This window comes from Caretta caretta, chromosome 7, assembly GCF_965140235.1.
Source record: "Caretta caretta isolate rCarCar2 chromosome 7, rCarCar1.hap1, whole genome shotgun sequence".
Lineage (NCBI taxonomy): Eukaryota > Metazoa > Chordata > Testudines > Cheloniidae > Caretta > Caretta caretta.
The window spans coordinates 52,191,699-52,209,067 of NC_134212.1; the positions used below are offsets into that span (position 1 = coordinate 52,191,699).

Consider the following 17,369-nt stretch of genomic DNA (forward strand, 5'->3'; position numbering starts at 1 on the left):
GGTCTCTTCCTGCAATCTTTAACATCTGGTCTTAGTTTCTAAAAGATACCTGATAAGGCATATTTTGTACAAATATCATTGCAGTAGTGTGTAGGGTGTGAATATAGGGGTGCCTAGGGTCACACTACCACACCCAGGGTCTTCACAAAAGTCCTTTCAGAATTGGCAGCTTGGATAAGATTAAATAATTTCACAGTCTTTCCATATCTCAGTGACTGGTTCCTGACTGGCAGATCCAGTAGGAAAGTCTGCTCGGTGACAGCATTCCTACTTGGTCTATCTTTCCACAGAAAGTCTACTTTGAACCCTGTGATGTCCATAGACTTCATAAGAGCAACCCTGGACTTGACTACAGCAATAGCCTGTCTTCCCACAGAGAGATTCCACATCTTAAGTGATCTAATAAAACAGGTCACCCTCAGTCAAGTCTTAACTTTTCCTCCATGACCACATGGCCTTGTTAGAGGGCTTACTCCTTCACCCTCTTACTTCCCTGGTCCTTCTGGCATGAACAGAGAGCAACAATACCTGAAGTCCAAAGGTGCAAACAATTTGATGTTTATTGGGTGAACTTCCAGCAAGCAACAATTCCAGTTTCCTTCCTCAGTGTCCCCCTTCCCAGCTCTGACACCACAGAGCCTGACCTGTGTCCCTGTTCCCATTCCCGTTCCCCTTTCCCCCACCCGAGCAAAACATGATTCCAATCCCCCCCCCTTACTTCCTGTTTGACTGCAGACTATATAGTAAAACTTGAGTTCTGCTTAGCTATATCTTAACCACTCATTTTACTGAAATTTAACTAACCAATCCTAACATATTGTAATATGAATATCTAACAAATTAGATCCCACCACCTTAATTGGTTTACACCCAACAAAATTATAGAGCAGACAGAAGAAGTCACAGAACCAGACAGAGATTATACAGACAAACAATAGGGAAGTGGAGACTACAGTGATAGAACAACACAGAAATGAGGATTTCACACCCTAGCTATTGATAAGTAAGTTCTTGTCAGACAGGATGCTATCAAACAAAGTTTTCTTTAACTATCTTTATCTGGTGGTGATAGGAATACAATCCTGTCCTGATAATGCCTAACAGCCCAATAGCACCTTATTCCAATGTGACTGGTGAGGACATGACCGTACGCTTTCCAATTTATGGCTGCCTCTGCTGCTTAGCCAAAGGCCTTAGCCTAAGAACAAGGCCTTAGACTATCATAGTAAGAGAAGGTCTGTAAACAGGCAGACTGTGATTTTGATTCTTGTTTTGTACCTCTATAACTAACTAAATGATAAATATATACCTAAATTTTTAAAGTATAGGCCTTTACAGACAGGCCTGAATATCTATATCGCATCAGGCCTTGTGCACCCTTGTTATACCATTTGTCAGGCTCCATCTGCACTGCCTACAAACCTGGCTTCAGTCTGTCTTCTCACCAGAAAAACTAATCATCAGTGCTAAAGTAACAATTCCAACCAAGGTTTTGGCTTCGCTCAAGCCAGAGAAAGTTTGGGTGGGAATTCTCTTCCTCACACCCATACCCATGGTGACTATAATCACAGATGCTGCTTTATTAGATTGGGGAGCTCATATAAACAGTCGCACCACACAAGGCACCTGGACCCCTCAGGAGGCCAGGACACACATCAACGTAGTAGAATTAAGAGCAGTCCGTTGGGCGTGCAATGCATTCTTTCTGATCTCATCTGATCCTGACATATCCAAGTAATGTTGGACAAAATGACAACTGTCTTCTACATAAACAAGCAGGGGGGAACAAGTTCCCTCCTTCTGTGTGTAGAGACAGTCAACCTCTGGAACTGGAGTATCAGATACCACATAACCCTACTGGCAGTATGTGACAGGTTAGATCACAGAACCCCTGTGGGGGCTGCCAAATGATGTGCCAAGACTACTGCTGCCCCTGCTTTCTTGCCCTGGCAGCTTGGGACTTCAGTGCCCTGCCTGGTTTGAGCCAGACCCGCTAGCCTGGTGCAAACCTAGACCCAGGTCTGAACCATGTCCCCTAACAGCTGTAGGCTTAAACTGAAAGCAGCTTAAAAAGCGTTCCTGTCTTTAACACTTAGATGCCCAACTATCAGTGGGGTCCAAACCCCAAATAAATACGTTTTACCTTGTATAAAGTTTATACAGGGTAAACTTATAAGTTGTTCGCCCTCTATAACACTGATAGAGAGGTATGCACAGCTGTTTTTCCCCTCCTCCCCCCAGGTATTAATACATAATTTGGGTTAATTAATAAGTAAAAAGTGATTTTATTAAATACAGAAAGTAGGATTTAAGTGGTTCCAAGTAATAGCAGACAGAACAAAGTGAATTACCAAGTAAAATAAAATAGAACACACAAGTCTGTCTAATACAGTAAGAAAACTGAATACAGATAAAACCTCACCCTCGGAGGAGTTCCAGTAAGCTTCCTTTTACAGACTAGTCTCAATCCAGCAATCACTCTCACCCCCTGTAGTTGGTGTCCTTTGTTCCAGTTTCTTTCAGGTATCCTTGGGGGTGGAGAGGCTATCTCTTGAGCCAGCTGAAGACAAAATGGAGGGGTCTCTCACGTGCTTAAATAGATTTTCTCTTGTGGGTGGATACCCCTCCCTCCCCCGGTGTAGAAGTTATAGAATCATAGAATATCAGGGTTGGAAGGGACCTCAGGAGGTCATCTAGTCCAACCCCCTGCTCAAAGCAGGACCAATCCCCAATTAAATCATCCCAGCCAGAGCTTTGTCAAGCCTGACCTTAAAAACTTCTAAGGAAGGAGATTCTACCACCTCCCTAGGTAACGCATTCCAGTGTTTCACCACCCTCCTAGTGAAAAAGTTTTTCCTAATATCTAACCTAAACCTCCCCCACTGCAACTTGAGACCATTACTCCTTGTCCTGTCCTCTTCTACCACTGAGAATAGTCTAGAACCATCCTCTTTGGAACCACCTCTCAGGTAGTTGAAAGCAGCTATCAAATCCCCCTTCATTCTTCTCTTCTGCAGACTAAACAATCCCAGTTCCCTCAGCCTCTCCTCATAAGTCATGTGTTCCAGACCCCTAATCATTTTTGTTGCCCTTCGCTGGACTCTCTCCAGTTTATCCACATCCTTCTTGTAGTGTGGGGCCCAAAACTGGACACAGTACTCCAGATGAGGCCTCACCAATGTCGAATAGAAGGGAACGATCACGTCCCTCGATCTGCTGGCTATGCCCCTACTTATACATCCCAAAATGCCATTGGCCTTCTTGGCAACAAGGGCACACTGCTGACTCAGATCCAGCTTCTCGTCCACTGTCACCCCTAAGTCCTTTTCCGCAGAACTGCTGCCTAGCCATTCGGTCCCTAGTCTGTAGCGGTGCATTGGATTTTTCCGTCCTAAGTGCAGGACCCTGCACTTATCCTTGTTGAACCTCATCAGATTTCTTTTGGCCCAATCCTCCAATTTGTCTAGGTCCCTCTGTATCCTATCCCTGCCCTCCAGCGTATCTACCACTCCTCCCAGTTTAGTATCATCCGCAAATTTGTTGAGAGTGCAATTCACACCATCTTCCAGATCATTTATGAAGATATTGAACAAAACCGGCCCCAGGACCGACCCGTGGGACACTCCACTTGATACCGGCTGCCAACTAGACATGGAGCCATTGATCACTACCCGTTGAGCCCGACAATCTAGCCAACTTTCTACCCACCTTATAGTGCATTCATCCAGCCCATACTTCTTTAACTTGCTGACAAGAATACTTTGGGAGACCGTGTCAAAAGCTTTGCTAAAGTCAAGAAACAATACATCCACTGCTTTCCCTTCATCCACAGAACCAGTAATCTCATCATAGAAGGCGATTAGATTAGTCAGGCATGACCTTCCCTTGGTGAATCCATGCTGACTGTTCCTGATCACTTTCCTCTCGTGTAAGTGCTTCAGGATAGATTCCTTGAGGACCTGCTCCATGATTTTTCCAGGGACTGAGGTGAGGCTGACTGGCCTGTAGTTCCCAGGATCCTCCTCCTTCCCTTTTTTAAAGATTGGCACTACATTAGCCTTTTTCCAGTCATCTGGGACTTCCCCCGTTCGCCACGAGTTTTCAAAGATAATGGCCAATGGCTCTGCAATCACAGCCGCCAATTCCTTTAGCACTCTCGGATGCAATGCGTCCAGCCCCATGGATTTGTGCATGTCCAGCTTTTCTAAATAGTCCCTAACCACCTCTTTCTCCACAATGGGCTGGCTACCTACTCCCCATGCTGTGTTGCCCAGCGCAGCAGTCTGGGAGCTGACCTTGTTAGTGAAGACAGAGGCAAAGAAAGCATTGAGTACATTAGCTTTTTCCACATCCTCTGTCACTAGGTTGCTTCCCTCATTCAGTAAGGGGCCCACACTTTTCCTTGGCTTCCTTCTTGTTGCCAACATACCTGAAGAAACCCCTCTTGTTACCCTTAACATCTCTAGCTATCTGCAGCTCCAGGTGTTATTTGGCCCTCCTGATTTCATTCCTACATGCCCGAGCAATATTTTTATACTGGTCATATAAACTATGGTTTATAAACAGGTTTATATTTTTTCCCTGGTCATCTGTCCAATCTTCCACTTCTTGTAAGCTTCTTTTTTATGCTTAAGTTCCGCAAGGATTTCACCGTTAAGCCAAGCTGGTCTCCTGCCATATTTACTATTCTTTCGACACATCGGGATGGTTTGTCCCTGTAACCTCAATAGGGATTCCTTGAAATACAGCCAGCTCTCCTGGACTCCTTTCCCCCTCAAGTCCAGCTACAAGATGGAGTTTTGGAGTCACATGGGCAAGTCACCTGTCCATGAATAGAAAAGGAGTACTTGTGGCACCTTAGAGACTAACCAATTTATTTGAGCATGAGCTTTCGTGAGCTACAGCTCACTTCATCAGATGCATACCGTGGAAACTGCTGCAGTTTCCACGGTATGCATCTGATGAAGTGAGCTGTAGCTCACGAAAGCTCATGCTCAAATAAATTGGTTAGTCTCTAAGGTGCCACAAGTACTCCTTTTCTTTTTGCGAATACAGACTAACACGGCTGTTCCTCTGAAACCTGTCCATGAATGACTCAGAACTTACAGGTAACAGCCATGGTTCACATGCTACCTTTAATGTCCTCATGTAGACTTCTTACGTGGATTGGAGCCTTCCAAGATCTATTGTCCGTTAAGTGCTTCTTGACTTGGCACTTAAATTCCCTTCTAAAGAAGCTGACCAAATGCCTTACTAAGGTTAATTAAAATCAAACAAGTATACAGCCAATATTCATAACTTTGAATACAACAATGACACATGCATACAAAGAGGATGAATATGTTCAGTAGATCATAACCTTTACATAGATATGTTTCATGGCATATGTAGCATAAAACATATTCCAGTTATGTCATATACACATTCAGAAGCATATTTCCATAAATCCTTATGGGGTGCACCATCACATAGTATACCAGCCAGGCATGCACAAGTCCCTAGTAGACACACTCAGCAGATGTTTTTCAGCAGACCATGAATGGGAGAGTCATGATTCCATTCTCAACAATCTCTTCAACCAAGGGGGAACATCATCCTGTAATCTCTTTGCGTCACCAGGGAACAGAAAACTCACTCTGTACTGCTCCAGAGCGGCTCTGGGCTGAGACTTGAAGGGGACACCCTTCTGTTACTCTGGAGGATCACCTCACATATGCCTTCCATCCCACTGATACCACAAGTCCTGTGAAAGATCCATCATGACAGGGCTCAAGTAATCCTCATCGAGCCCAACTTGGCCCAAGGCAGTTCTGGTTCTTGGACCTCATGAGGATTTCAACGTGTCTGCCCATCAACATCCGACCATTTCTGGATTTGCTGGTGCAACACAACAGCACAGTCAAGCATCCCAACCCAGCACCACTACAACTCAAGGCCTGGTATTTGGATGGACATCAGATGTAGAGCACACATGTTCAGTAGTGTTCAATCCATCCTCAACCATAGCAGGAAGTATTCTACCAGGATTCAGCCAAATGGAAGCATTTCTCTTCTTGATTACGATAACGCCAGTCATCTCCAGAGTCTGCTGGGATCCAGCTATCCTTGATTACCTACTCACCATTAAGACATTGGATTTTTCTGTCAGTTCCCTACAGGTCCATTGGGCAGCAATCAGCACTTTTCATCCTATCAAGGACCACACTATCTTCGCTCATCCTACGACGACTAGATTCTTGAACGGGCTTCTCAGATCTTTTCCACTGGTGGAGTTTCCAACACCTCCCTGGGACCTCAACTTCGCTCTTTTGCTTCTCATCAAACCTCCTTTCAAACCATTAGCCATCTGCTCTATGTTTGATCTCTCAATGAACGTTGCCTTTCTAGTTGCTATCAAATCAGACAGAAGGCTGAATGAGCTGGGAGCGCTCGTAGCAGATCAGCCGTTTACCATTTTTCATAAAGAGAATGTGCTTCCACCCAAAATTCACTCCTAAAGTGATTTGAGAGTTTCATATGAATCAAACTGTCCACTTACTAGTATTTTTTCCAAAGCTGCAGACCCCTGATGAGAGAGGAGACTTCACTCCCTAGATGTCCAGTGGACACAGGACATTTATCTACTGAGAACAAAAGTAATTAGAAAGAAACTTAGACTTTTTATTTCCATAGCAGAGATTGAGAGATCAAGCTCTATCTGTGCAAAGATTCTAAATGGATCTCGGGCTGCATCATCCTTTGTTAGCAACGAACTCATATCCCCACCTTGCCCAGAGGCAATGAAAGCCCACTTCACCAGAGTGTAAGCAACCTCTATGGCGTCTTTGCGAGACATACCTTTACTAGATATACGGAGGGCAGCTAGCTCATTTATATGCAACTTCACAAGACACTACGCTTTGGTCCAGTCTTCTAATACAGATACAGCTGTGGGGACGACGGTATTACAGACAGCCATAACTTTGCATCCTCATACGCACTTCCTGTTGACTGCTGCTTACTAATCTCTCATGTGTGGAATACACATAGGGACCATGATTCAAAGAAGAAATGGTGGTTACTTACCTGTAACTGGAGGTTCTTCGAGATGTGTGGTCCCAATCTGTATTCCTCTACGTGTCCTCTGCTGTGGATCATAGCCAGATTCATGGTAAGGAAAGGAACTGGAGAGGTGTCATTCCATACTGGCCTTTATATTTTTTGTTTGGAGCACGAGGAGAACAATTGCACACGTACAGACCTTTGGACACTGCTTTCTAAAAATTTCCAGACTCAGGTGCATGGTGTGCATAGAATACAGATAGGGACCACACATCTTGGAGAACCTCCATTTCTAAAAGTGCATTTCATAGTCTGTAATTGGGCCTGGAGGTGAGCAAGAAAGAGGGATTCTCCTTGCAGCTTTTTGTGCGTATCACTTACTGGAATAAAGTTTTTTTAGGAATTTGTTTAATTAGCATGAACACTTCATTTAATAAAACAGACAATCAAAGACCTAAATACATAAGCTGTTGATCTCCAAGCATTTGTATATGGAAAAGAATTGTAAATATCTCCTAAAATTCAGTAAAGGCAAAGGTGGGTTTGCAATAACCTAAAATTATAGGTTTCAGAGTAGCAGCCGTGTTAGTCTGTATTCGCAAAAAGAAAAGGAGTACTTGTGGCACCTTAGAGACTAATAAATTTATTTGAGCATAAGCTTTCGTGAGCTACAGCTCACTTCATTGGATGCATTCAGTGGAAAAGACAGTGGGGAGATTTATATACATAGAGAACATGAAACAATGGATGTTACCATACATACTGTAACGAGAGTGATCACTTAAGGTGAGCTATTAGCAGCAGGAGAACTGGGGGGGGGGGGGAACTTTTGTAGTGATGATCAAGGTGAGCCATCGTTAATAACCTTTTTTGCACCAAGATTGAGGTCTGTGATTTAGTGTGCAGAGCTGGGAGTGGAGCAAGCAAAGTTTCACTGTGCGAGTTTCATCTGATGATAAGTTGAGAGGGGGGAAAAGGGACAGAGGAAGGAGGTTTTTGGTATCTGTGACATCTTTGCCGGGAGGATTTTGGGTTGTCTTAAATTAATCCGGAAGCTTTACTGGTGGTTTAATGGACTCCAGAATAGAATTTTTGAAATTTTCAGTGTATGAAATGCAGCCTGCAACATGGCTCTGGTTTTAGGTTAAAGGGGAAATGATTCCTGATGTTAAAAAGATTCTCTGATGTTTAATTACAAAGATTAGTAAATCACTAAAAATCTTTTTTAGAGCATCTGAAATGTACCATAAAGTTTGGCTAATTGACATTTTACTAATCTGTGCATTTCATAAGTCACTCTTGCACACCAGTGGTCTGACCTTACTTTCCACCAAAAATTCAGTGACAAACTTCATTGTGTGCAAAACATACTCCATAGTACTCACTAGTATATTCTGAAGAAGTGGAATAAACAAAGTACGTTTTGAATTGTACTATACTTGCTTTGTTGTTTGCTTACTCACTCGCTTGCAGCCGATCTCCCAGGCATTTTTGAGAATTAATCAGTCCAAGATTTTCAAAAATGGGTGCTCTAAATATAGGGCCCCAAATCCATATTTAAAACCCTAAATAAATGGCTGGACTTTCAAAAGTGCCAGCCGCCCAGCAGTTCCCATTGAATTCACTGGTTGGGGGGTGTAATTATTGAAGAGTCTGGAGTCCTTCAGGCTCCATTCATCTGTAAATTCTGTTGGTGTGGAGAGAGTGGCTCTAATCTGAGCCTGAAGGAGGTATAACTTTCCTACAGCTCTGTCTCTAGTTCCATGCCACAGATTAAATCTGTTATTTAGATTGTGAGCCCTTCCGGAAGGGACAGTCCTTTCATAGCATCTGGAAATTGCCTAATGCATTGTGGGCACTGCCAGAAACAAAAGATATTTAATGTTACTAAATGTGCCTGTGAATATGGTTGATATCTGAGAACACCAGGAATAATCATAGGACTGTTGTGGTGGATATGAGACCCTGGGCAACCCTGTGAGAATTATCCTCCGGAACACTGAAAGCAAGGACCACATGTATGCATTTGTTTTATGTAATCCAAAGTTCGTTGCTCAAGTGATATCGAGTTCTAGGGTCCTTAGAAAACCTGGCCTGGCAGTTTTTTCTTTTCTTCTTATCCCAGTACTGTTTCATGAAGTGGATCCAAAAAAGGAACATTTTCCCTCCTAAATGGTCAATTCTTTGTAACATCTATCCAGCATTGTTTTGAAGAGAGAATCAATAAAGAAAGTTAATTTAGGTCTGCAGATAGGAGAACAGAATCACTCTTGGTGGACTTGAGTTTCATGATTCTGGAGTTTTGAATTCAATAAATGTTGTTAATTAGCACCCAGTGTTCATTTTGCAGATGGAAGGAGGGATCTATAGGAAATGTAGAACAGCCTCCTTTGACACCCTGTACCCAAGTAACACCCTGTAACCTCATATTCACCCCTTTTATATGATATTTTGTACAAAGCATGCCTCATAAGTCGTCATTTGAAAAGTCATAATTTGCTGAACATCATTGTCCCATAACATTTCTGCATTAATGTTGTATATGGAGTTATGAGATTTTGCTATATGTTTGTTACTGAAACATATTGAAAGTCCTGGAAAATGCCCACAGACTAGCTCCTTAGAGATAACAGAGGACTGTAGACCGAGGCCTTACATGTCGTTCTCCAAACAGCACATACACAGAAGGTATAAGCAAGAAATTTGCAATTCACCAGAGGTACACTTCACATCTCACGTATACCACAGACTGTATGTCTTGCACCCCAGCAGGAGGGTATTCCTTCAGGAGAGTAGGAAGGTATAAAATAAAAGACAATGGCTTTTTCATTACCTCTCCTTCCCCATCTCTCCTCACGGCAGCATTAGCATTTAAAAGACAAAAGGGGAGCATCATTGAGCATCATTGAGCATCATTTAATCCCAATTGTACTTCTCAAAACCGCTGGTGTGTGGAAGATAAAATGCTTGGTTTTGAAAGATACACTGGAAAGTATTTTTAAAATCCTGGATATGAGGCTTTTTTTTTTCCCCTTGGTCCCTTTATTATGGCTAACCAAAACCTGAAAAGCTTTGTTTTGTGTTGGGTTTTTTGGGGGCAGGAATGTGGTCCCAGGCTGGAAGGAGACAGCCTGTTGAACATCCTTGGTTATGTTTAGGAATTAGATTGCAACATTATTTTAGTTCCTTTTGTAACCAATTCTGACTTTTATGCCTTTACCAGTTATAATCACTTAAAATCTATCTTTCTATAGTTAATAAACCTGTTTTAATATTTGATTTAAACCAGTGTGCTTTGACGGAAGTATTTGGGGAATCTCTACTCAGGTTAACAAAGGCTGGTGCATATCCATTACCCTTTGATGGAGTGGTGGACTAGTTAATCGGAGTATCTTCCTGTATAGAGTTCACGAGTGGCTGGGAGAACATTCATGTAACTTTCCTGGATGTGCCTTTATATGCTGATGGCTGTGTGAGAGAAAAGCCTGGAGGGACTGCTTTTCACTCGCCAAGCAGCGTAAGAGGTGTCCCGAGCTAGAGAGTTCCGAGCTAGTGATTCCACAGTTCAGATTGTACCCTGGGGATGTGTCACCTCCCTTCAGTGAAGCACAGAGTGTGACAGTACAATTACGACTTTCATTCTGTTGCTTTTGTCAGCAGGATCCCTTAAGTGTCAGATGAGGGCTTTGACCAGAAAGCATTGGAACAGGTCTCGCTGTACACAGGGCAATGTACAGTTACATTGCCAAACAGGCACTTTGGCAGGGAGAGCATTCGGAGGCTCATGGAGGTAGAGGATAGAGGACACTACACTTCTTTTTCCACATAACTGTTTAACAAAGGATGTCTTGTGTTAGTGCCGACGTTTTAATCCCAATTGTACTTCTCAAAACCGCTGGTGTGTGGAAGATAAAATGCTTGGTTTTGAAAGATACACTGGAAAGTATTTTTAAAATCCTGGATATGAGGCTTTTTTTTTTTCCCCTTGGTCCCTTTATTATGGCTAACCAAAACCTGAAAAGCTTTGTTTTGTGTTGGGTTTTTTGGGGGCAGGTGATTATTTTTTGGGGGCAGGTGAGGAAAGGGAAAGAGTGGAACTGGAATTCTCTGAAAGTAGTTTCTTTCACAGGTCTCCTTACTCATACGCTCTCCCCCTTATGACAGTAGGTTTCAATGTATAATTGAGACAGTTCCATACAAACCAATGGTATAGTAATTGACAATTGGAGCATATAAACTGTAGAGGGGGAGATGCTTTTTGAAGCAAGGAGTGTGGGTTTAAATAAAATAGAACTTCTCATAAGGCCCTTGGAAATGCACACAAGGGCCTTGTGTCCAAAGTGTTGCTCTGTGGGAGTATTTCCACTTTCCATAGCACTGTAAATTGTTCTCTGGAGGAATGTTATTCCTGCTGAAAGAATAGTGAGATCTCTGTGGCATGTGATCAGAATATGACTATGTAAAGGTGGTCTGCAAATCAATCTGACAAAATGCCATCAGGTGTTTGTGCTGAATGCCCTCATTCTCCAGGCTAAACAGAAGAGGGCATTCAGTACATAACCAGAACACTTACTATCTTTTTTTCTTAGGTCCCATGATGTCCAGCCCCACTAGGGCTTCCGGCTCCCGCTCCGATGTAACGCCCCAGCATGTACCATGCTGGTGATGTCACATCACCCAGGGATCCTGCTGGAGCATGGAGCCGGCCTACAAGGGGTCAGGTAAGTGACTTTTTAAAAAGTACATTGCACAGTTTTGCAAAGTCTTATAGTTTTTGGTTTGGGGTTTTTTGTTTAATTTAAATTTCTTCTTAGGTCATGGGACCTAAAACGAAAGCTTTTCAAGTGATTAATATTCTGAATACACCCATTCTTGTAGCCTGGCTAATGGGGGCATTCAGTATATTGTATTGTTAAAGTTGATGCAACTTTGCCGAGTTGATTTGCAGGTCACCTTTAACTTACACTTTAACTTATGTGCACATTTTTATAAAATGTGTGTTTGCCATATCATGAACCACTTTATTCGGCTTTCTCTGTCTTACCACATGCTGTGATTTTTATTCCAAAAAGTTCCTGGTTTCTAAAACATTGATTTGGGTGCAGAAGCTTCTGACCTAGTACCATGATAAGGACATAGCAATTTTGTCAGTCTGGATCAGATCAGTCAGTGATCCAGCTAGTCCGGTGTCTTTTCTCTAGCAGTAGCTTATACCAGATGTTTCTAAGCAAGGTGTGAGAAACTCTGCAGTAGGCAGTTCTGGCAAGATTTTCCTAACCTTCTCAATTAGCAATTGACTCATGTCCTGAAATGAGGTTTTAGTTCCTTTCCAAAACTAATCTGTATGTTTAATATTTGTTATAACAACTTTGGATATTCTCATTACCGTAATAAATGTCTAATTTTTTTTAATTTTATCAAGCTCTTGGCCTCCGTAATGTCCTGTTATGATCAGTTCTACAGGCTAATTGTCCATTGCGCTTCTTGTGATTAGTTTTGAATTTGTCACTTTTTAGTTTCACTGGCTGTCCCCTTGCTCAGGTATCATGAGAGAGGGTGAATAAAAGCTCCCAACCTTCCTCTCTAGGTCACGCATTGTTTTGTTTACTTTTATTGTATCCTCCTATAGGGTAACAATCCTGGTCTTTGCAGTCTCTTCATCGGAGACTTTATTCAGGCCCCTAGTCAGTCTCATTACTCTTCTCTGCCCTCTCTAATTCTGCAGAATCCTTTGTAAGATACAATAATGCTATTTTCCTTATTATTCTTTATTCCATTACATAAAACACAGGATCCCTTAAGTGTCAGATGAGGGCTTTGACCAGAAAGCATTGGAACAGGTCTCGCTGTACACAGGGCAATGTACAGTTACATTGCCAAACAGGCACTTTGGCAGGGAGAGCATTCGGAGGCTCATGGAGGTAGAGGATAGAGGACACTACACGTCTTTTTCCACATAACTGTTTAACAAAGGATGTCTTGTGTTAGTGCCGACGTTTCAATCCCAATTGTACATCTCAAAACCGCTGGTGTGTGGAAGATAAAATGCTTGGTTTTGAAAGATACACTGGAAAGTATTTTTAAAATCCTGGATATGAGGCTTTTTTTTTTCCCCTTGGTCCCTTTATTATGGCTAACCAAAACCTGAAAAGCTTTGTTTTGTGTTGGGTTTTTTGGGGGCAGGTGATTATTTCTGTTTTTTACCTTAAAAATATCTGGAATATCAACTCTGGTGTTTCATGGATTTCCTGGTAGACTTCTGGGACATCTCAAGACATGTACATTGTGAATTCTCAAAGCTTAATTGAACTTTTGGGGGTGTTGAATCTTTAACAAAAGCATCTTTTCTCCCAAAACTTCATTTGGAGTTTAAATTAAATAGGCCTTAACAAAAAACAAACTAGAATTTTGGGCAGATGAACTAAAAGCCTTTTTCCTCTTGGTTGTTCAGCTTCCAGTTTCTTGGTTCTTATGATGTCATTGTTTCGCTACTTCTCTAGTAACAATAGAGCCTTCCAGGACAGGCAAGACCTAAATATCTTATGTTTTTAAAAAAAAACTTGTAGCTTAAAACAAAACCAAATGCAACCTTAGTCTTCTGTATCCACCTTAAAGTGGAAGGAAGGTACGAGTGCCTTGTTTTCCTTTGCAGGTCAATTTTGTGAGGAAAGGGAGAGAGTGGCACTGGAATTCTCTGAAAGTAGTTTCTTTCACAGGTCTCCTTACTCATACGCTCTCCCCCTTATGACAGTAGGTTTCAATGTATAATTGAGACAGTTCCATACAAACCAATGGTATAGTAATTGACAATTGGAGCATATAAACTGTAGAGGGGGAGATGCTTTTTGAAGCAAGGAGTGTGGGTTTAAATAAAATAGAACTTCTCATAAGGCCCTTGGAAATGCACACAAGGGCCTTGTGTCCAAAGTGTTGCTCTGTGGGAGTATTTCCACTTTCCATAGCACTGTAAATTGTTCTCTGGAGGAATGTTATTCCTGCTGAAAGAATAGTGAGATCTCTGTGGCATGTGATCAGAATATGACTATGTAAAGGTGGTCTGCAAATCAATCTGACAAAATGCCATCAGGTGTTTGTGCTGAATGCCCTCATTCTCCATGCCCACTTTTTAGTTTCACTGGCTGTCCCCTTGCTCAGGTATCATGAGAGAGGGTGAATAAAAGCTCCCAACCTTCCTCTCTAGGTCACGCATTGTTTTGTTTACTTTTATTGTATCCTCCTATAGGGTAACAATCCTGGTCTTTGCAGTCTCTTCATCGGAGACTTTATTCAGGCCCCTAGTCAGTCTCATTACTCTTCTCTGCCCTCTCTAATTCTGCAGAATCCTTTGTAAGATACAATAATGCTATTTTCCTTATTATTCTTTATTCCATTACATAAAACACTGGGGTTTTTTTAGCCATTGCTGCACATTGAGCTGTCTACAGTGATACCCAGTCCCTTTGCTGGGTTGATGTAGTTAATTTAGAACCTTTTAAGATGTATGAACAATTCATATTATTCTCTCCAATGTGTGTGTATTGTATTTGTCAAAACTGAGTATGTGCTGACATCATTTTGTCCATTCACGTAACTATGCTGGGTACCTCTAAAGGTCCTAATGCTCCTTTGTTCTTGACTAAACTAAATAATTTTGTCATGTGCAAATTTTGCCACTTTGATGCTTGCCCCTTTTTTCCAGATAGTTAAATAATAAGTATATTAAACATTGGTATTCTACCTTGTGGCACCAGTGTTAACCTTTGTCAAGATGTAAACCGGACATTTATTCTTATTCTGTTTTCCTTTTTTTAGACAGTTTTTGACCCATAAACGATATTTTGCCTTTTTCATCATGACCATTTAGTTTCTTTAGTAGCTTTTTTGAGGGACTTTGTGAAAGGCCTTCTGAAAGTCTCAATGAATTGTTTGCCTCTCTCCACTTGTTTATTGACTGATAGATTAGTGAGACTTGATTTTCCTTTGCAAAAACTTTGCTGATTATACCCTGTCATAGTGTGCTCTTCCTAGTGTCGTATTCTATTTTTAAATGATCATTTAGACCAAATTACTAGGTACCAGAAGGAAGAAGTTCTGGCATATAATTCCCTACATGATCCTTAGTGCCTCTTTAAAATATAGGCACTACACTTGCTACTGTCCAGTATATGGAATTCTTGAGTTTTTGCAGTGATGGTTCCTTCTAAAGAAGCGGCAAATGCTGATTCTTAAAGATCTGTCAGCTGCCTTTAACACCATGGGATATAAGTCTTGCTGACACGTCTGTGGTTCCTAGTAGGAGCAGGTAGAGCTCCTCCTGAGTGGCTCTACTCGTTTATTCTGGTGGGTAGCTTTGGGCAGTTGCTTTTAAGACTGGTTTCAGAGGAACAGCTGTGTTAGTCTGTATTCGCAAAAAGAAAAGGAGTACTTGTAGCACCTTAGAGACCAACCAATTTATTTGAGCATGAGCTTTCGTGAGCTACAGCTCACTTCATCAGATGTATAAAGCTCATGCTCAAATAAATTGGTTAGTCTCTAAGGTGCTACAAGTACTCCTTTGCTTTTAAGACTGTTTACTGCAAAGTACTGTAAAGTTACAGCTTGTTGCCCCTCTGGTATAGAAGTGTGCTGGGATGGTTATTGGAAATATGGGTTGCAGTGCTTTAGTTTGAATATGATGCTTAGCTCTGTGTCCCCATTACTTCTGAACCTACTCGTGCAGTGGAACAAAGGACCCAAGGTCTGTATGAGATTGAAGCATGGAAGAGGGCTGGCCTTCTCAGGCTCTGTTTGGATAAGGCTGAGGTAAATGTTGATTTCATGTGTGGATGGGGGGGCAACCAGAAGAATTTGGCAAGGAATATATGCTGTTTGTTATGCGGGTACATGAAGGAGATGGTGTGGTTAACTTTTTTCAAAAGGGACAAAACGTTTATCACACTAGAGTCAGTTACCAATATGTATTTTCCTAATGGTGCTTTTTAACATAAACAATATCTGTAGTCACCACAGCAATGTTCTGCAGGAGGCGAGGGAGACAGCAGGGGTCTGGGCAAAGGGGCAGGGATAGTGGTCTGCACAATCCTCAGTGCCTGGGAGGTGTCCATGAGAGAATCTCTCTGTTAAGGTGTGGTCCATAATGTGCCAAAAGTTTGAGAACCCTTCTTGTCCTTCCCAAGTGTGAATCTTTTGCAGAACCCTTGCTAGAGTTAATTAGTATTGCTTCTGTCTGCCCACTGTGCTTTAGGGGTAGAACTCACCCATTTCTTTCTTTCAAACAGATATGAAGTTTGCAAGTCAAGCGATGGTGCTGAGTGCATCACTCTTTCTGTATACTTCAGAGAAAAAAGAATAAGACAGTCCAGCACTTCTTCAGGGACTGTTCTTTGTGGGCAGCCACTACTAATCTCTGTGCCCAAACACAAGCTCACTCTGGATCACTTGTACAAGGTTGTCTTGGAGCAGATTGGGTAAGTACAGGCATGGTAGTGGGGATGTTCATACAAAATTCTAGTATTAGCTCATGCGGTTATACTGTAGTGGGTCTGTCTCAACCCCTCTGAGGTCAGGAAGCTGCCCAGTTTCTGGCCCAGAGCTCCACAGCTTTTCCCTGTGACCATGCTCCCTTTGATTTGCATGATTTCTGCAGTGGTTATTTCTTAATAACTAAGTTGTATGTAAACCCTTGTTCTCTGGCTGACAGGCCACCATTAGCCATTCAGAGTGAAGGGACTTGCATAATCGTTTTATGATAATTAAGGCAACTGTCTACTCCAGTTGACTGCTATAATCCCTCTGCTCTGATTGGCTCCTCTGCTTGAATTTTCTAGTTGTTTTCTTTCAACAAAGATGTTGCCACAGTGTCTGCCTCCTTCAGCTGAAGCCAAAAAACTTCATGAAAGAGAAGGGTAAAAAAAACAAAAATCAAAAGAAATGGGGCAGAGTCTGAAAGACCTACCCCCACCTTCCTTCTTCCACACACGCCCCCAGAGGAAAGAAAGAAAAGAAAATAACCGTGTGTGTGTGTATGTATACATGCAGAGGCCCCCCATTAAAATGTTCAGATATACTGGCAATCAGCATATGTAATAATGATATTCCCTTTACTGTCATTCAATTGCAGAGATAAAACTGTAAAGACTTTTGGGTAGGATTTTCAAAAACACTGTGTAAGCCTGAGTTTTCTCCTGTTGAAGCCAGGGCTGCTGTACATGGTGGTTTGTTTTGATTTGGTTCTGTGGACACTCAGGCTTGTTGTTCATTGTCTTTAATAGATGTACAGCAGTGGCTCTCAACCTTTCCAGATGACTGTACCCCTTTCAGGAGTCTGA

General features: G+C 42.0%; 1 protein-coding gene across 4 annotated transcripts in view; it reads left to right on the forward strand.

Moving 5' to 3' along the window:
• Positions 1-17,369, forward strand: part of USP4 (ubiquitin specific peptidase 4) — a 96,103-nt gene that overhangs the window by 54,040 nt on the left and 24,694 nt on the right. For 3 of the 4 annotated variants that reach the window (XM_075130656.1, XM_048858929.2, XM_075130655.1), the window contains one exon: positions 16,320-16,508. In XM_075130656.1, coding sequence (XP_074986757.1) covers positions 16,320-16,508 — 189 coding nt within the window. Of the gene's footprint in view, positions 1-11,630; positions 11,757-16,319; positions 16,509-17,369 lie in introns of those variants that run through there. The other variant, XM_075130657.1, reaches the window with a different exon arrangement.